The sequence below is a fragment of the Cnephaeus nilssonii genome (assembly GCF_951640355.1).
Source record: "Cnephaeus nilssonii genome assembly, chromosome: 10".
Classification (NCBI taxonomy): Eukaryota; Metazoa; Chordata; class Mammalia; order Chiroptera; family Vespertilionidae; genus Cnephaeus; species Cnephaeus nilssonii.
The window spans coordinates 71,225,670-71,247,815 of NC_137081.1; the positions used below are offsets into that span (position 1 = coordinate 71,225,670).

At 34.0% G+C, this 22,146-nt stretch overlaps 1 protein-coding gene across 1 annotated transcript in view; it reads left to right on the forward strand.

The window, feature by feature from the left end:
• LRP1B (LDL receptor related protein 1B) overlaps positions 1 to 22,146 on the forward strand; it is a 1,721,287-nt gene that overhangs the window by 1,003,985 nt on the left and 695,156 nt on the right. The window contains exons 13-16 of the mRNA XM_079782447.1: positions 5,501 to 5,720; positions 7,607 to 7,796; positions 14,258 to 14,380; positions 21,252 to 21,392. Coding sequence (XP_079638573.1) covers positions 5,501 to 5,720; positions 7,607 to 7,796; positions 14,258 to 14,380; positions 21,252 to 21,392 — 674 coding nt within the window. The remainder of the gene's footprint in view (positions 1 to 5,500; positions 5,721 to 7,606; positions 7,797 to 14,257; positions 14,381 to 21,251; positions 21,393 to 22,146) is intronic.

Here is a 22,146-nt window from a genome sequence, read left to right on the forward strand (position 1 = left end):
GTATTCAAAAATAGCCAAGTTTTTTGTACACTTGATGTGTGGGCCAGGCATTTAGTTAAATGGGTCACTATGCTCCTGTTCTGCAGTCCTCACAACAATCCTTTGAATTAGTTGCTAACCTCATCCTTGTTTTACAAAGAAGAAATTGGTAACTGATCTTCAAAAGACTGTTTAATTACTAAGAGATTGGGTAGATTTAAACCCCAGCCGCTTGTCTCCAAGACTTTACTCATAGCCACTATACTCTGTTACTTTTTAAATACGGTAGTCTAGATTGGTAATCATATAATTTTAAACATAACCATAGTTTCCATACAATGACATCATTTTACAGTGTACACTATTTGTTTTTGGGTGGAATATTTTGTGCAATTCCTGGGAACATATTTCCCTTTGATGTTTATTCAGAGTTATTACCTGAATATAATACTGAGCATATAGAAATATTGGAGAAATGTGAACATTCCTAACAGAATCTCAGAATTAATTGAGTAGATTGCATATTTTACATGTACAGCAGTTATGTGTGGTTTTTTTACCCTCTCCATGGCTTACATTTCACTGTTTCGAAACAGCATCACAAAAGGAATCTTTTTCATATCTTATGACATACATACAAAACAGACTTAATTAAATAGGAAGCATATGACTCCCTTATAAGCTGAGATCACCTTTTCTAGAACTATTTGTGTGGAGAACAGCTGCAAATTCAATCAGGGTGCTTCCTCTGAGGCTGACACCCAAGTAGTGAATAAGTTCACTGTATGTGTTTCTGGAAGACATAATTATAAAGTAATTTCAGTGATTGTATGTGTAGATTCTATAATTATCTACTCTATTCCTGGGCTTTTAAACCAACTCATCTATCTGACCTTTAAACCAAGCCAATATTAATTTTAAGAGAAAAATATTTATTTCACACTGTCTAATTCTACTTGAAGCAAGATGTTTTAAATGTGCCTTAAAACAGCATCTTCTTTCTCAGTATTCTGTTAAAGAAAAAATGTATTTTGATAGAGTGAAAGGGTCTTTGTGATGCTCAGGAAGATGATGCAAATATGGAGGTCATAGAATCATATGATTAGGAAGGGCATTCAGAAGCCACTAGTTCCATCTCTCTCATCAAATTCAGGAATCTCTTTCAACACTTCCCTAGTAGGCAGGCATTCAACTTTATTTGAAACCTGTAGCATCTACATAGTTTGTAATATTTGAGGGAAACTCTGATTGATATGACATTTTTTTTCTTTTTATTAAGGCAGTATCTGCATCCCTGTGATTATTGCCTTATAACTGACCCTATATTTGTCTCTAGTGCTACAAAGAATGACTCTAATACCTTTTTCATTCTATGGAGTTTCAAATAGACTACAATTCTTATGCACCAACCTGTAAAACAGTTACATATGTGCATATATACATGTGTGTGTATGTATATATTTTCCCTAGCAATATACTATGCCCAGAGCTTTGTACCAGGTATGTAATGGTTAATAAAATAGGCATAGCCTCAACCTTATGAAGAATCTTGTGTTACCTGCAAGGTGAGGGGTGAGGAGATAGACCAAAGGGATGGAGGAAAACAGCAAGGTGAAGACTAAGGGTATAAGCCTGTTTAAATAAGTTTGCTCAAAGGCCTCTTTAAGGAGCAATCAGATAATCTGAGACTTCATTGCAGAGAAGGAATCAGCCATGGACAGTGAGGAAAAGAGTGTTTCAGATACAGAAAATGGTACATTTGAGGATATTAAGTTGGACAAGGATTGAGTGTCAGAGAAACTGAAATGAAGACAGTGGAGTTGGATTGCAGATAGCAAGGGGGAAGGTGACGCAGATGCAATTGTAAAGAGCAGTGGGCCCTTGCCCACCAGGATGAGAGCTTTGTACTTTGTCTTCAGTGTTAAAATAGGAAATTAATATAATCATGTTTGTATTAAAAATACTAATTTCACTATTCTGTGAAGAATGGAGAGGAAGACAGTAGAAATAGAAATGTAACTATACAAGTTTAATTATGCAAATAGTTGTTTGACCCTAATACAATTTTTAAAATGAAGAAGAAACTTTAGTTCAGAAAACTCCATTTAAAATAGCACAGTATATCTTTAAGCAAAACTTCAGGAAAAAAAATGATTTATTTACATTGTTTCTACCATAATATCTACTTGCAGCTTAACAAAATTACTCTTTCAGAGGTGTTTTATCAAAAGCTTCATAACCAATTATAGAGTCAGTTAAGGATTCATTTATTTTTCATTAAAGTATATTTTTGATTACCATATAGATCAATATAAATTAATAAGATAATAATTGTCCTGAAGGAGTTTATAATCTGCTGTGCTTGTGTATACACACACACACACACACACACACACACACACAATTACCTATTAAATAAAACAAAGATATACATGATCCTCAGAAATTACTGAGGTTTTTAATACAGAATTGAGCACTAGTGGATGAATAGGATTCCTAGGTTAACAAAATTTTCCCAAGGGCTTGGGCTGTGCAGTCATAAGGTCAGTCACTGTTCTGAAGGGACAGTATAGCTAACTGTTTAGAGGAAAGGAAGTCAGAGGCAGTTCTGAGGTGAGATGACCTCATTAAAGCTGCAGCAGGAGGAATGTGAAGGAACAGAGTAGGAGATGAGGCTAGACATAAGCAGAAATCTTCAATGTTGTGATTAAAAGTTTGAATTTATTTTGCTGACAACAGAGTAATTGGAAGGTTTGAAGATAAAAGCCATACCTTTCAATTCATGATTTAGGAAGACAAGTGATAGCAATGTGACAGGTATATGAGAAACAACCCATTAGGCATTCCCTTGAAAAGGGATGAAAGACAGACTGTAGCATTTGTAATAGGAACAGAAAAGGGGGCACAGACAAGAGAGACTGAGAGGATTGGATTGCAGGCCTAATTAGATTGTTGAAATGGGGATAAAGTGGGAGGAGGAGTCGATTAGGATGTCATTGTTCCCCAGCTAATCATTGCAGATGAACTCCCTCCTCCTAATAATTTCACACTTCATAATTTATACCACTAACTTAGAAACCTGCATTTCCAGTTCTCACTTCTCAAAATATCATCCATACGACTCTGTCCAAAGCTGAGTTCATGTTTCCCCCCATAGAGGATCTCGTGCAGCCATATCTCAATTAATAGTATAACACCCTCTTGTTAACAGCTAAATATCATAACAGCAACCAAATCAATTTTTTTTCAAAAATAAAATTTGTTTTACTTCCATTACAGAGAAACTCTTAGGATTAAGATATTTCTAGGATTGACCATCAGATAATACAATTTAATTTAGAAACATGGTTAATATCAGCAAAGCCAAGCTTAATATTACAAGTACACATATAAATAAGAAAAAATCCCTGCCTTTAATTATGTTTATCTTTATTTGGAATTATCAACTATGCAGCACCATTAAATGCAATTCAATAAATAAATGCAATAGATAATAAAACTAAAAGATGTCACAAGAAACAAAGGAAAGAGCCTGTTTTGGCAGAAAGGCTAGGAAAACTTTTATTTGAACGGGACTTGAAAATTAGAGGTATATTTTTTTCTTGCTGTACTAGCAGAAGGCCAGCTTAACATTATTTTGATTTGATGGCTACCCCAAGATCCATATATAACAATATTTATATTTGTTTCTGCTTATTTTATAGGTTATGTTTTCTATTTTCTGCATTTAAGAACCTTCACATTTGATGATGATTACAGGCTTTTACTATATAATTTTCAGTCAGATAATGAAGTGGGTAGATGATGATAGCATATATAGTCTCTGTCAGATTGGCATCACTTATTTAAATGTTTTTCTTTTGTTTGAATAAAAATAATCATAGTAATAGATCTTATCACAAAATATTTCTCCAAATATAAAACAATACAAAGTATGTTTAGGATATCTGTTATCATTCTTCATTTTTCTTCATTTATCTGTACATATATAGGTGTACACATGCATGTGCAATTTGGGTTAGAGACACACACACAAAAGAGTGTTACTATGTTCAAAAGAAAAGCTAGAGGGAATGATAATTGCAATTTTAACAAGTTATAAATTAGCAACAAGAATAAAAGAGCATTGATTAACTATTTAAGATTTTAGGAAAGTATCAATAGGGAGACGAAAGTTGCACATTTTCCTTTCACGGAGTTGATTTATGTAGTTGAAGTTGAATAGTTATACCTAGCTAGTATAGGATTGCAGCAAACAGAATGACTCTCTTGTTTATTCCTAATTTGCTCCAATAATAAAACTACTCAAAGAACACACAGGATATAAAATAAGCATATTGCCATGTTTATTTCTAGGATCAGAATGTATTTTTGACTCAATAAAATTCACTAATCTTAATATACATTCTCAGGTCTAAAAAGGCATATCAACATAATTATAAACTGTTAAGAAACTTTTTACAAAGCTTTATGGGCAAAATTTTTGGATGGTGTGTTTCAGCCTAAGCTGTCCCAAATCTGCCTGTTTAGATCACTGTAGGATTATTCGTCATGGATACAGATGTTTACCAGATGACTTCAGAAATTCTTCAGGGTCTACAAAATGTGAGAGGTAGAGAATCTAATAAGGGTATTTCTAGGGTAAGCAGCTTAGGAGAGCTTTGGCACTTTACAAAGTTGTTTATGAGGTGACTGAATCAAAGCCTACACTTTAATAACTCAAGCACTTTCTCATGACCCTAAAACAGCGTGGGTGGAGGGGTTTAACCTTATTCATGAGGGAATGGCAGTATTCCCTCTCCCCCTGTTGTAGCTTACACAGAATGATTTGTTCTTCAAGGCAGAAGCTTTTGTTTGAGATAGAAATTAAATCTCAAAATCTTAAGGTCAGTCAACCTGCTGTTATTAAACTTATGTGCCGCTAAATCATCTTCTGCGGGTTTTGGGGTAATAATAAGCAGCAATAAAGACTAAGTAATTTGCATCAGGAAGACAAATTAGACCTGGCCAAACAATCGCAGTATGATTGTGCCTTTTAGTTCAAAGACGGTCCTATTGCCTGTCTTGAAAACTAATAATTCACCTGAGATTAAATAAAGTCTGTGGTTGATCATTAACTATACAAGGAGTTTTCATGTCAGTCAATGGGCTTTTTAATTACAGAGTTGATTATATGTTTTATAAAATGAACAACGTTTAAAAATAGTTAGCCATGCCTCACAAACCATTTCCCAAACTTGCTATCAACACCAAAGAAAATCAATATCTGTCACTTACTGTTAGCTTCATCACTGAGACCATAAGTGGGGTAGTGTGTTTCCTGTAATGTGTCCAAAGGATGGACACATGCTCACTTCCCTTACTCCTTCCCAGCCGCCGCCTCCCTTTGGCAGGTGTGCATTTACGTGGGAGAAAAATCAGAACGTCATTAGATTTTATGGAGGTGCCCAGTTTGCGGCAGTGTCCCCCTGTGCAGAGGCTGGTTTAAATAACGTGTGCGCTCTTGTTGGTAATGTCCTAGTTGGATGTACTGGACAGACTGGGAGGAAGATGAGGTCGACGACAGCGTGGGAAGGATCGAGAAGGCCTGGATGGATGGCTTCCATCGGCAGATTTTTGTGACTTCAAAGATGCTGTGGCCAAACGGTTTAACTCTGGACTTCCACACCAGCACCTTATACTGGTGTGACGCCTATTATGATCATATTGAAAAGGTGTTTTTGAATGGAACTCACAGGAAGGTAAGAGACAAATGCTGCAGGACTGAATCCGCAGGCCTCGGCGTTTTCACAGAGCCTGGTGGTGCTGTGTTAAAAATACTGCCAAGTTTATTTTTACCACTCCGAGGTGGCTGCCAGCAATGTCGGTGGGGTGGCTGCAGGAGGCTGAGCAGCGCAGTGCAGCTGGCATTTGCCTCCCAGGAGAGCAGGCCCGCTCACCGGGGTGTGCCAGGATTGGTGAGTTTTTTCAAAGCTCTCGGGATATCAGAGCTGCTTTAAAATGCAGCATTTCTACATTCTTGATGAGTTTGCTCTGACCAAGCAACCCTACTCTATTCAAGTTTCTTCAAATTTTGCAGCTGAAATTTAGCCTATAGATTATGTAAACTTAATTATAATGCTTTTTTAAAAAAAAATAAAGAACTTCATGCCATTGAAATTGAAACAGAAGAATAAACTGAACTTCAAGCTTGTTGGTATGAATAGATATGAACTTCCTCTTACCGCTTTTTGGAAGAATCATTACAAGATGATTCTGAAATTCAGGGGTAAATGGAGGATGTCGTTGAGAAAACATCACCTCTATATTTTATCTTATAATTACTTAAGCATGTATAACATTATAAATTAACTTCAAACTTTCTAGTTAAATAATGGAAAAGTGGAATATTTGAAATTATCAAAATGCTTTCTTTGATACTACACTTCTTCCTTTTTGGGAAGGAATTCTGCACAATTGGCTAAGCCCATTCATTATGAATTCTGTTTGAGAAATAAATAGTATACTAATCAGTTAAGACTATTTCAGTCATTGACTCACTCTAACAGTGCTTTAAATATTTTTCTCCAAATGAGTAAAATCCATTGCCATTTAACCTATCACATACTTAACAGATACTAAATAAATATTTATGATTTCCTTGAAGATGTCGATGTGTACATAGTAGACATAACGTTTCAATGGCCCATGTTTTAGCTTAGGTTGAGGCGAGAAAATAAATAAGAAACTGTCTCAATTATTTACTATATGAAAATTTATTATGAAGAATTCAGAAAAAAAGGAGCAAAATTTGGATTGCAAACACTACATTATTTGGATAACTTTCTAAATTCTCTAATATTAAATGAAGTGAGTATAATATGCTTTTTCATATTGTATACAATCCATTTTATAAATGGCAAAAGCTGAAAAAGTATTATCATTATTGGAGGTATTATTCCTTTTCCCCCCCTACAACCCTACATGTGAAATAGGACCTATCACATGATTCCTCTATTTAAACAAAAAAAAAAATATATAAAACTGGAATGTAAAGAAGATATCAAGATAATCAGAATTGAAATTAGCATACTAACCTAGATTAACTATTTACTATTAGTGTTTCTATGTTCAAAATGAAAATATTTATCTTCTTCCTTGTCATCTCCTAAATTTCTTCAAATTGCAATTGCTCAATTAAAATAGAAAGATCCCTTTCACTCCCAATGTCTTAATACCACCTTGTATCCCTTGGCTATTGGATGAGCAATATTGCAATATACACAATGACACTAATTACTCAGGTCAATTTCTATCCCAGGATATGAATCTGTAATATTACAAAGAAAAGACACAGGGAAGAATGTCAGACAAAGTCATTTTAACATTTGCATTTCTTGACCATACGTGTAAAGCCAAATATGAGAGAATTTAAATAATTGAAATATAAATGGTCTCCTTCAAATAACGAGTTCTAGAAACAGAAAAAATATGCTCACACTGTGAAATCTATTTTTCAAATATACTGAAAGAAAATATGAGTTAAGATATTAGTTGGATCACTATATGTTATGTGTATTTGAAAACTACTTTAAATATGTTTCTAAAGGTCAGTTCTGAACTTTCACAATGTGTTTACATTTCACAGGTTGTTTACAGTGGGAAAGAGTTGAACCATCCTTTTGGACTGTCACATCATGGGAATTACGTGTTCTGGACTGATTACATGAATGGTTCCATTTTTCAACTAGATTTGATAACGAATGTGGTGACATTACTGAGGCGAGAAAGACCACCCCTGTTTGGGCTTCAGATTTATGATCCACGAAAGCAACAAGGTATTAAACACCAAATAAAATTGCTTCTGAGCTTCAAATATAATAACACTTCAGTAGTTACAAAAATATTTTATTTTGACAGTGTTTCTGAAATGTTATGATAAAAGGTGTCCAGTTACTTCAAAGTCAATCAAATCTTGGAATTTGTTACCATAAAAATGTATTATTTTATTATTCAAAATAACCTGATTGAGCAACTCTGGGACTTCTATCTGAGTGAAGTTCAATGTTTTCTCCAAATACTTCCTTTTTGATCTAGTCTTCACAGAAGGAGTCTGTTAAAGTAAATAAAAAATATTTTTAATGTTTTCAAAGATTATTGTGAGCCATTAGAAAAACTTTGATTGGGAACTAAATATTATGGGAAAATATTTTAAAATACATTATATAAGGAAATTGCATTGCTAACAGTATCTTACTATGTTTTATCTTAGTTCATGTACATTTGAAAAGCACTTAATTAATTTAGATGATATGAAAGTAAAATAATCTACCATTATATTCATGTCTTATTAAAATCAGATAATATTCTATTATTTTATCTATATCTATATTTTATTCTATGTTTATTAAGATTTATTAAGCTACCCACAAATACCATGACTTAGAATTTAGGGATTAAATAAAGAAAACCATTTGTAAAGTACGTAGTAGATTTTTGTTATGATTCTAAAGTTATCATTCCTTTTTTAATGGAAATATTTTTGTGAAAATTTAATGAGCCTAGATTTCAATGCATTTAGGATGAAAAATTATATCCTGAGGGTTTCATTTCACATGTTGTCAACAGGAAGTTATCTAGCAACAAGGGTATTTTGAAGATATTTCTGCTAAAAGGGGATGTAAAAAGAAAACTATCTCAATTAAGAACATTTTTTCTTCTGTATTACAATTGTCTCATTGGCATAAAAATGCAATTTCATGAAATAATGGAAGTACATAGAGTGAGAAGTATATAAAGCTTTAATAACTAATAAAATATAAAATCTTTACAAAACAAAAATGAAATTATTTGAGATGGCATAAACTATAGTTGTGGACACGAAATAAAGAATAGAACAATTGCCTGCATAAATCAAATGCTAATATTTTCTGTTATAGTCATATCCTCCCTGTCCCTCCCCTCGCCACCATTGTTGTCTACACTAAACTGGAGCCAACACTATGAACAGGAATAACCCTTCTCATCTCCTGTGGTGTCTTGTTTTCAGGGTTCTTGTTCCCTTTAATTCCACACTGATTAATTTTCTGGGTTTTATTACACCAATCAGTATATAATCATATTTTCTATTTTCATTCTCTTCTGTAATTGTTTATCTTGAATGTCATTGCTAAACTCACTGTACTCAAACTCAATGACATTGTCATAATCTTCAATTTCTTTAAACTTCTAGTTGGTTTAGAAAGTTGATCAACTAAATGCAACATATGGATGAGAAATATCTCAGCTAACTATAAAATGGATTTGGGCTTAAACCCAGAACCTGACACTCTCTCCTTCATAAACTTGGGACACATCATAAAGATTTAACAAAGATAAGAAATGCTTTCTTCAAAAATATTTTATAAGGAATAGATATATGAGAGTAAGACTTAGAATAGTACTTGTGTTTTACATTAATTAATTTGTCCCTATCATTTCTCAAGCTGTAGGCATATATTTGTAAGTTTCCTTGCATATAAGCATTTGAAATAAATATTTAAATGAATAATGTGTCACAATCATATACAAAAACTCACGTCATATGAGGATTATATTTCAATATCCATGAAGAATATATTTGGTGTTCTAGACAGTGTCTTTGATATATGATTTTTGTGCTGCTCCTTGGATGGACAGTGTATTTTTTAAAATGACTTTTAAAAGATTGGTAATCAAAGGGATATTAAAATGAAAATGTATCCTTGATTACTAAATTACTTATGCAGTCTTTATTCTAGAAAACATTATGCTCTGTCTTACTGATAGAATGCATTTGGCCAAATTGATTGGTTGTTTTTTATTAGTTTAGGTGAAATAATCAATGAGTTTGTTTTCTACCCAGTCTTTGTGTGGCAAAGGACTTACTTGAATCTTTTGAACAGACAATACAATATAGGAAGGATACCTGATCAACATCTATTTTACTCAGTCAATAGATGAACATTGAAATTGGATAACCTACTTAGTATCTAAATTTTTAGTTTATTTAACTACATCGATCTAAATAGCTAGATTATGAAGCAAAATGCAATCAGATGTTTAAATACAGACATCTTACCCATGTTATAATTTCTCTCAGCAATGTTTCTCTTTGCATCTTTTGAACATCAGATATTAATAAATATTTAGAAACATATAATTAATGCCACATAAACTTGGGATATATATTGTCTTGTTAAACTGTTGGTTTTTTGTTTTTGTTTATTTATTTGTTTGTTTTTAAGGATAAAGTGGCTGGAGTTGAATAGAAAACCAAATCCTTAAGTAGTATATATCATTATTCTTCATGGAGTGAAATAACCTAGTCTTATATAGCCTTGTACTCTCTTTCTCTTCCTTTCTTTCTTTTTCTCTCTATGAGAGACTAATGTATATGGCATAATTAGTATATGTAATACATATAGACTACATTTATGTAAATGCAATATTTATATATGTCTATGAATATATATATGCACATATAAATACATAGATGATAGATAATATCATACATATACACACACATCCCACCCCACAGGGATACTATGAAAAAAATCATGAATACTATTAATGTAATATCTAAACTCTTTTAGACTAGTGTCAGAAAATTAGTTAGCTAATTTGATCTCTCCAGATCAGGAAAAATTCATCAGATTTTTGGGTAACATATCAGCTTATTTCAGGAAGGCTGATATATAACCATACTAAAGAGGCTCTTAATAAGGTACGCACACACACACACACACACACACACACACACACACACACACACAGCTTCAAAGAAGTCAAATGAAAATGGTCTTTAATGAACATATAATTATAAAATAGAGAAAAGTATGACACATTTTATCCTTTCTCAGATTGACATCATTCAAAGCTGATTCTTCTGAAATTATCCTAGATGAAATACATAATTTATCTAGTCTTTATACAACTTTTATTTTCTCTTCTAAACTGCAATTCTGACTTTCTTTCCATCAAGTGAAGAGAAGAAAATTCCCATAGGTTTATGTTTCATATTAGGTTCAGAGACTTCTAACTACTCATATGATAAAACTCTGAGAATTCAAGAGTTTAGGAGGCATATAGAAAAGGGAGTTTTACCTTTCACTATTTTGAAGAAAATTCATATAAAGGGAAGAATGAAACAATGGGATTCCTTTGCATTAATGGTTTATATATTACACCATTTGCTGCAAGTGAAAGATACTTTATTAATGAAACTGAGGCCTAAAAAATCCATATATTAATATAGGCTTGGGAAATGTTTTAATATATCATGTGTCCTTATTCTTTATAAAAGTTATTAGAGGCCCAATGCATGAAATTCATGCAAGGGGCTCAGCCCTCGCAGCCCCAGCTTTGTCTGGAAGGACATCCAGAAGGTCGTCCGGCTGTCTGGTCTAATTAGCATATTGCACTTTTATTATTATAGATAATATGCCTTTAAATAATTTACCTTGATATAGTAAGTATGTAGCCAAAGTATATATGTATACTTACATACAAATAAGAATATTCCTTTTATCTTAATGAAACAGACATATCTACCCACATACATGTACCTTATGTCTACACCCCCAAATTATTGTTTCTATCATTCAAATTGCTAAATGCTTCATTCAATCATTCATGTCTTCATTCATCAATGTAACTAATGTTTATCAAACACACAGTCTGTGCCAGATACTGTAAGGGACAGAAAAAATCTACTTCTTCAAGTTTTAAGATTGGAGGAAAAAAGACAAAGTTTTTGGCCCAGACAGACCACTATCTTGAACTTAATTTTGAAAGTTATTCCTCATTTGTTTTACTTATAAATTTGATTTTTAAAAGTATCTGTTTTAAAAGAAACTTTATTTAGGGTTTTATTTTGTTGTTTTTAGTATGTTATTCTTCTGAACTTTGTCATATATAAATAAGTTAGAGTATATATGATCAATAATTTTAGATTAAGAAAAATCCCTTTTCTAATTATTTAGAAATAATGATAATAGTGATAATAATACCACTATTATTATTATCTAGAAATAAACAATAAACCTTATTATAAATTCTTATTTTTAAATAAGAAGTTTTTTTCTTATTTATAGACATTGGAAAAGTCATTTAAACCTATATTCCCACCCGAAAATGAGAGAAAATCTACTTATAAGTTTATTATAAAAATTGAATTCATTGAATTCATTGTATATTTAAAGTAACTAGCACTAGAATTGATGCATAATGGATTTTCAATAAAGATTGCTATCAATATGTTTATAAACTCATTAATATTTATGTATACAATTTGTAATGCTGTTTGTAGTCAGTCGTGTTTTCAAGATAATATCTTTACATAAAAAGTTTTGCAAGCTACTAGAAATTTAATAAAAACTATCATAGAGTTCTATTGGGGATATGGTTAAGTAATAAATTAAAAATATATTAGATACCATTAAAATTTTTAAAATCTAAGAAATTTTAATAAGAGCTATAAAATTATTTAAAATAATTTAGATTTTTATTACGACAGGCCAAGTATCAATTCCTCTCTTTTAACACATAGTATTCACAGAAATGAAATGTATTTAAAAGTTGGAATAATGATAATTCATTTCTAATTACTTAAATTATGCATTCAATAAAACTAATAAGTATGAGTCCTGTTAATTTAAATAATTTGATATTTAGATATATTTTCAATATGAAAATATGTTCTAAAATATTGTTTTCAGTACCTTCTTATTTCTTACAGTTTTAATTTTTCATAGTTCTCAAATTTTTTGAAGTAATTCTAATTTTACAGAATCTGAATTTTAATAAATATTGAACATACAATTTAATACTCTACATATGGTATGTAACATAGAACTCCTAAGAATCATATGAAATATTAAATTTTTATCCCATGGTCGTGGAATAAATACAACTATATTTAGAAGCTGCCTAGAAATGTTTTTGCATCTGCTGTTGGAAAAAGTCTGAACTAAGCTTAATTATCTTCCTAGTTTAGAAATTGTTCTATAGCTTTAAATATTAGCTTCCTTAGCTTCAAAGTGTATCTTTCATTTTTCATAAACATAGCAAATTTAATTTATTTCTCAGAATAATGAAAAGAAATAGTTATATACTTTTGATCTTCGGGCACATGATGATAATCTATGGAGATGAGTTAAATATTTATTGCACAGGGCAACATTTTTAAGTATTCTTTAAACTCATTTATTAACAGTTTCTACATAGCATTTCCAACCCCTGAGGCCCACCGTGCAATAACCTAGTCTGTCACTTCAGTCAGTGTTGGCACTTGCACTTGAACTGCCAATGTAGCTTGAGTTATTATATTATTTTATTGTACGCCTCTGAGTAATTAAAAGCTCTTTATTTTTAATGTTTGAATAAGATATACTAATATTTTCAAAATGTTCTTTATTGATACTTTGGAAAATGCCACCATGTAAAATGACCCTGACATTTACACTGCCAGTTGGATTGCATTGCAGAGTTCTTTCTAACTATTCTACACATATATGCTAAGAAAATGTACTTTTATTTACTCTCACCTACATTTTTATAAAACAGAATCTTCAGCCTCTTCAAAAATGTTACCTCAGTTGTATCTGAATCTCCCAGGGTGTCTCCCATATGTTCATGAGCATGGACATACGAGTTTCCCCCTGTGCCTGTTTATTGATGTCTGTGCATGCCTCCTCAGTGTCTGTGCCGTTCAGGTCCACTGGGACAACACGTTACTTGTGTGTTGCACAGTCTCCTGGTACCAGCAAGGCTGCTCGTTCTTAAGGCTTCCCAAATATCCTCCATGCACTGACATGCCAGTGCACTCCTTGCACAGGGGGAGCAATACCCCACCCCTTCCGCAAGCTCACTTGCTTTCTGTTCACTTGGGATCCAAAGCCACATTCCAAGTGCTGGTGATCTACTTTCCAAAAAACTCAGACTTCCTAATCTGGGAAATGATCCTAGACAGATGCCATTCTGTCTTCTCTCCTCCCCCCTCTCTCTTCTGGTACCCAACTACACGCAGATCATTGTCCTACAACCAACATGCAAATTCCTCGCATCAGCACAACATATATTTTCAAACATTTCTGGATTTCATTAAGGATTGAGCAGAAATCCTGGCTGCATTAATCAATTAATTAATTATATATTAATGAATATGTAATGTGTGTGTGTGTGTGTACATATTGAAGTCTACCTACACTTCCTAGAAATAACCGGCTAACTTTGGATGGAGTCAGAGTGCGCTGACACATGTCATTCATTCTGCTTGCAGGTGACAATATGTGCCGAGTAAGTAACGGGGGCTGTAGTACACTGTGCTTGGCCATCCCAGGAGGCCGAGTATGTGCTTGTGCTGATAATCAACTTTTAGATGAAAATGGAACAACTTGCACATGTGAGTTTCTTTCCTTGTTACACCCATTGCTTATATGTGTCTTTTTGAAGACCAGAAGCAGATGAAACCAAAGGAATTAAAATCAAAATACCATTGGTTGTTTCTCATTGAACTTGCAACATAAGGCTATGGTTGATTAAGGATGAATTCTAATGCCATGCCTGGAAGGCATCAAGAATGAGTAGGCTGCTTTCTTTGTCCTCGTGAATTTTGTGTGCCATGGTCAAATTCTCTCACAACTAGAATTGAGGCCAGGTGTAGCATAGTAACTTGGAACTTACATATCCTGGACAAACATATGTAAACCCAGTTGATCAATTACCAAGTGAGTTTACTTATTTATTTACTTACTAGAGGCCCGATGCATGAAATTCGTGCAAGAGTAGGCTTTTCTTCCCCCAGCTGCTGACACCGGCTTCCCTCCAGCACCTGGGACCCGGGCTTTCCTCTAGCTGCCAGCAGGCACCTGGGACCCAGGCTTCCCTCCGGCCCCCTGCAGGCACATGGGACCTGGGTTTCCCTTGCAGCCCGGCTTCATCTGGAAGGATGTCCGGAAGGACGTCTCTTCTAATTAGCACATTACACTTTTATTATTATAGATCTTGACACCTTTGTGGGGAAAATCACAACATACAAAGTTAGTAAATGAGCCCATAGATAATCTCAAAAAAGTAAATTAAACTCCCCCAAAAATGAGTGTTACTATTTATTAAAATAGCAGGATAATTTTGTCTAGTGTAATGGAACTAATTTTTGAAATGCCTCTTTAGTGGCCTGAAAGAAAAGAGAAATTTCCAACATATCTTACTCCCAGGAGAGCAACTTAAGCTTTGCAAAAATATTGGTCATCCAAAGGTGGCGTTGCACAGTTATGTGTCAGGGGTACTCTGTGACCTTCTTCACCTTCTGGAACAACAGATAGATTTCTCCGTCAAAAACAGTGCTCCACTGTGGCTGGGCCATTTATCTGTTCAGCTGTGACAGGCCTTATGTTCTAAGATATATGCAATCTAATGTGTAGTAAAAAAGTTTAAGGCAGTAAAAAGTTTAGAAGCCCCATCTAGATGAATATTTATGGCCTTCTCTGCGTAGGAACTCACAAAAAATTATGTGCCACTTAGTTTGGCTGCTCAGAAAACTACTCTATCTAATAAAAGGTCATCCCCTTATGACCTAAAGGAGAAAATTCAAAACCTATGGTAGCATTTTTCATACTGATTTCCTGTATTAGATGCCTTCTATAAAGGCTTCCAACAAAGTACAACTTAAAGTTTGCTTTCAGGGTCTTCTCTCTTTCTGCTCAAATGAAGGGATAGGTAGAAACTCTGTACTCCCCAAACACAAAACAAAAACTACATCAAACAAACATGTTCTAATGTGAGACTTATAGGGACAATAGGATTTAAAAAAATTATGTACTGGGACTGATGCTTTAAACTAAGTTATTGTAATTTCAATAACAGTCAACAGCAAAGCATCAACTGAGAGAAGAGACAAGAATTCGTTTAGAACACAATAACACAGTGGGTCGAAGGGAAAAATCGTAAAGTTAGAAACATAGGCACTTACTTGTTCATGGATGCCACATGCTTATTAAACCAATGTCAGGAATATATGTATTAAGTCCAATTACTTAGCTGAGGCCTAAATCTGAGATAATTCAACAATAAAATAAAATAAAATAAATTTTAGTAGTTTTCTTCCTTTACTTTATTAGCATCTAGACATTAACTCCAGCAACTACTCTGTTTTTACCGAAGAAACTTAATACTAGAATACATATTTCCCTTTGTAATGTACTGAAGCCTGATCTTCATACTATAATAGCAGGTATGAAAGGATGTCTGAGAGCCTGCAGTTACTTGCAAGGCATGTCATGATTCATGTAATTTTATTTTTGATTTTGATTAAATTAGAAGATTATTTGTTACATTGTCAGTTTTCTTCCTGATGAGATCATATTGTAATATTTTTAATAGAAATAACCCTTGCAGGAGAATTACAAGTTTTGCATCAATTTTCAAATTCCTAGTACAAAACGCAACTCTGCCACAAAGTTTGCCATTGTAACAATTGTTAATATACTGAAAGCAATATATGGCTGTGCCCAAACACCACGTGCAATGTAGGATCAGTCATAATAAGAATTAGAACAAAATGGCACACGTGGAGCTTTTCCTATATGTTTAATTTTGAGTCACAGAAGGAACTTTACCACTCTCTCTTTCTTTTAATCTACTTATTGATCTTTTTTAAAAAATATATATTATTGATTTTTTACAGAGAGGAAGAGAGAGGGATAGAGAGTTAGAAACATCGATGAGAGAGAAACATTGATCAGCTGCCTCTTGCACACCCTCTACTGGGGATGTGCCCGCAACCAAGGTACATGCCCTTGACCGGAATCAAACCTGGGACCCTTGAGTCCGCAGGCCGACGCTCTATCCACTGAGCCAAACCAGTTTCGGCTACTTATTGATCTTTACCCTTAAAATAAATGAACTTCACCCACGTTCTTGGGTGATGAGCCAATTGAAGTGGTACTGTTTTCCTGAAGTATTGATATAGTTCCCAGAGAAAGAATTTTTCGCCATAATAATGGCTGTAATGTAGAATTATCAACCTCTGTTAATTCTGGTAAGTCAGGCAACAAATATTTTGGAACATCTACTCTTTGCCTGGTTCTGTGCCAGGCACTGTTCTGTTCGGTGTGTGACATTGTCCTTCCTACACTGAAAAATCTCAAGGGAAGCATTAAATGTGCAAAAATTATTTACCTAATAACTCCTTTATAGAAGTCTATGCAAGGTATAAAAATATTAACCTTATTTTTATAGGTGCCATTGGCTCTCTTATGTGATGCCAAATATACTTGCTCCATAATGTTGCTGATTCTCACAAAAATTGGTAGATTGCCTGGTCATCAACTGGGGAACCATGACAGATGACATTGCTACCCAACTCCACACAGTTAGGTCAATGCTGAGAAAACAAAAACAAAAACTATGCTTTCTACGACCCCCCCCCCCTTAATGTCTAAGGAACTTTTATTCAGGTCTAAGTGAAAAGCAAAATTACTTTTGTTAAGTCTCTCTCATATTCATAAGTTAGTAACACTACAAATGTAAGGGGATGCTTTCTTTTTTCTTTATTTATATTTTATTTTTACCTTTTATAAAATTGAATATGGGAGTGACATTTGTTAATAAACTCTATATTAACTCATAACACATCATCTGTATCCTGCATCTATAAGCTGACATTTTACCCATATTATCACCTATCACATTAAATATTTTCTTGATAATGGGTGATGTTAGCTCAAAAAGAATGTGTCTTCTATAATTATGAATCTGAACAAACTTGATTGTCAGCTCTAATAACATGGTGTTTCTATGACCTAATTGCTGATTATATCTGGAAAACGTGGGTTAGGGCTACAATAAACCAATGATGCCATATGTCCCGAGAGACTGGAAATCAGAACCACACATCTTAAAATAAAAATTCTTTACTATTATGTCAAGAATTTTGAAGGGTCTGAGATTTTACTCTAGTTTAAAGCTAACATGTCAGCCACTCAGTGTGTCATAAATTCTAACAGGAGACACAATTTCTGAATCAGATGCAGAGGATTTTATTATTCGTGGCACACAGGCAGCTTAACTTTAACGTTCACTTTGGTTCTCCTGGTCCCATCCCACCCCCAAGCCATATGAGGGCAATGCACAGGCAGGCCCGGGGGAATGCGGAACATACAGTGAGTCCATAGTACCACTGAAGAGCTTAAGAGTCTGCTGGAAAAATCTGCCCAACCTTAGTCCTGAAGGGAGACATCATCTTTACTATCCTGATGGACAAAAATCCTGCTCTCTGCTCTAGAAGGACATACTGTCTCCATCTTCCAAGGCTGTTAGTTATGTAAGCATCCCTGAAAAATATTCCAGGATAAAAGCTTACACAAGACATATACTAGGAGGAACATTAGGGATGGATGTTTCTCGTCCAACAAATTAGAGGGCTTAGAAGAATTACAGATAAACTTTAAAAAATGTCAAGGCCCGGCTGGCGTGGCTTAGTGGTTGAGTGTCGACCTACTAGTATGAACCAGGAGGTCATGGTTCGATTCCTAGTTGGGGCATATGCCTGGGTTGTGGGCTTGATCCCCAGTGTGTAGGATGTGGAAGGCAGCCGATCAATGATTCTCTCTCATCATTGATGTTTCTATCTCTCTCTCCCTCTCCTTTCCTCTCTGAAATAAATAAAAATATATTTTTAAAATGTCAAATATATTTTATATATTTCATAATTTGTTGTTACAGGTATAAGCAATGTCTAATTGCTGTTACAGCAATATTGAACTATATTAATAATATTTATATACATCTATATCAAACACAGTAAATATAAAAATGATGAAATGAACTCAAGATGTTAGTTCTACTCTGTTTCAAGCAATTATTCATATCTTGTTATGAAAAATGAAAATGAAACTTATAGATATTGTCATCTATTTTCAAAACTTTCCACCTTTGTATTAGAAAACATCATTTAAAAATAATCAACTACATATATTTGAAACCATGTTTAAAAGAAACTTGGAAAATCTGCCTATTTGCATTCATTCCATAATGACCTAAATATCATTTGAAAAACATTTGAACTCTAAGTAGACTCAAAAACTCGATGTCTAGGTTGATTATGTTAAATAATATTTAGTTTTAAATATCAATTTGCTTAGGTAGTTTGTCTTTCCCTAGACATTTTTTTCTTTTCTTTAATAGAGATGTAATTGTTCAGAAGCAATTTTACTTTCACTCTTGTATTTGGATATTTTTTATGTGGATTGGGTTATTCTTTAAATAGCCACATGAAAGCCAAGCTTTTAAAATTGGTGGAATTGTTATCAGAGGAGAACTGATGGTTTCTTGGGTTTTTCAGTTCTTACGATATGAAGCAATGGAATTGACTTATCTTTTTTGAAGTCAACTATAGAGAGAATAGAGAAAATGTTCAAGTTAAAAACTTAAATGGGAAAGGAAGCTGATCACATCTCAAACCAGGATAAAAGCTTACACAAGACATATACATAAACTTTCTTGTTTAACTGGAATTAAAAAACAAAAAAACCTCTAAGAAAATTTAGTCTGGATGATTATAGAGAAGAAATTAGTCAAACTACTATTCCTTAAGTGCCCAGTTCTAAAGTGAGATTTAATGCATTCAAAAGAAACTATACCACCCTCAATGATCTGAGGGTCTAATTGAGCGGACTTGAAACCCAAAGTAAGGAAAATGTGCATGTTATTAGTGATCAATTCTACAGATTGTTGAGAGAAAAGCTTGATGCTAGAGATGGGCAGACATATCCCAGAGTGCACTTTCCCTTTGTTTAGATTCTCATCCTCACGCCCTGCTGTGGTAGGAAAAGGCCCCCCAGTAGGGGCTGAGTAGGAGACCCAGTCATCTTCCCTTTTTGTTTTTATATTGTTGTCATTTCCTATTTGGGCATCACACACACACACACACACACACCACAAAATTTGTTATTTAAAGTGACCTCACAGAAATGACATCACTAGAGAACTTGCTGGTACAGCATTTTGTTATTAAAAAAGATTAAACAGGGAGGAAAAATTACTGTCAGTTCCCACATACGGTCTCTGCTGTCTGAGAGGGAAGGGACAGAAGAAACACACATTACCTTTGTTCTAACTGAATATTTCGTTTACCATACTACCTATTTTTTTACCCGTGAGACTGTACGTAAGCATATGAATTTATTAGGCAGTTCTTTTTTTTTTTCTGGCCCCACAAACACACGTGTGTGCTTTGCTGCATCTCTCTGAAGCAGATTCTCTGCCGTTACCCGGCAGGTCACAGTCCCTCTCCCGTGCTTTGCAGCAGGGAAAACACAAAGATTAAGACAGTGCTAACACCAAGTGTTCTGGAAATGCCACATTTTTTCTCTCCACATCTCTTATTTTTCTCTCCATGTCTCTTGTTTATAGGTTTTGTGACAGTTCATCAGTTCAAACCCGTTATCCAAAGTAAAGTTGAAAGCCATTAGAACTGGAAAAGAAAGATCAGCTGTGCTTTTCCTATGAATAAACCAGCTTTTAGTAATTCAACGCTGTTTCAGTCTGTGAAACACAAATCATTTACTGTTACTATCGCCACATGTTCCCTTCTCTTCCTAGACTCTGCTGAATCCACTCAGGGAGAACAGAAGAATACTAACACTTTTAGTTCGTGAATAAATCCCAATTAACTGAATTCCTAACATTTGATGAAAGGGTATGAAATATATGGAGAAAGGCGCGGCATAGAATTCCGATGCATAATGAGATTGTTTTGATTAACTTACCACTTTCTTTAATACTTCACCAGACCTGAGTTTTTCTTCCACCTAGAGACTAACGAAGTAAATGCAGTTATCAATGATGTGTGCTACTGCCTGTCATTACACTTTCATTAATTGTTGGCATAGTGATCTATAAGATGGAGATGCTAAAATTATTTGCCAGGCCTACTGTACAGGTTGTTGTAGTGATCAACTGAGATTATGAATGAAAGCCCTCTAAAAAGTAAAACTAAAAACTCAACGTAAAAACCCAACCAAATATAATGTGGTATATTATTATTGTTGTTGTTGTTATTGTTATTTTGGTCATCTTTAAACATTTTAGTAGAATAATTATCATCAGAAAAACTTAAATTTTTCTCATTTCCAGAGATTGGTGTCACTACAATGCTAGCATGTTTTTATATTTTCCATAAAATAAAATGCATCAGTATTTAGTTATTATAGCATTTTAACGAATCAATAGAGCCAGTATTGTTCATACACCTTGGATTTTTTGTAACCTAGTTAATCCTGGAGAAGTATTACCTCACGTATGTAAAGCTGGAGAATTTCGTTGCAAGAATAAACACTGCATCCAAGCTCGGTGGAAATGTGATGGTGATGATGACTGTCTAGACGGAAGTGATGAAGATTCAGAGAATTGCTGTATGTTCTCGTTTACGTAATATTAAATCTTCCTGACTCTTTAAGTGTGTGAACTCTGAAAATAGTTTGTGAAAATCTAAAAATATATTTGATACAAGTTGAACTGTTTGTTTTTTACTCAGTCATCCTTTGTATAGTTTTAAGGTGCTGGTTTTCTCATCCTGCCCCATCTTTAACATTATCATTTCGGTTGATGCAGAAGTCCTCTCCTTTCCCATTTGCACTGCGGCACCACCACGCCATTGCCAGGATGTTACTGTAGGAGACCCCTCCGGATCTCTGAATTTAAAGATGTGGAAAATCAGTTTAAACTCCCTCAGGAAATAATTAGTGGTACAGAGGGTCACGAGCCACTCCATTGCTCCTTGGCAACTAAGCCTTGGAGGAGAGCCAAGGAGACAGACATGGGTTTGCAGAATGTTATTCCCTAACTTGACTGCCTCAATACATGGTAGGAAACACATATGGGGCACTCAGATAGTAAAGAAAGATTTGATTTTTCTCCTGTTTGGCTTATTTTTAGTTATCTATCATTTGCTGCAATAGAAATAGTTTCATGTTTTTGTAGGGATAATGAAATGTCCCACATACATAAAAGAAACTCTTTGAGAAGCACATTAAATAATGTTTTGACAATGTATTTGATTGCACTCACTACCTGAGTGGTTTTGAGAGATATAAAATATTTTTATATGAAGAGAGAGAGGTATGTGCTGGACATATGCATCTTTCTTCTCTTGATTTGACTTAGATA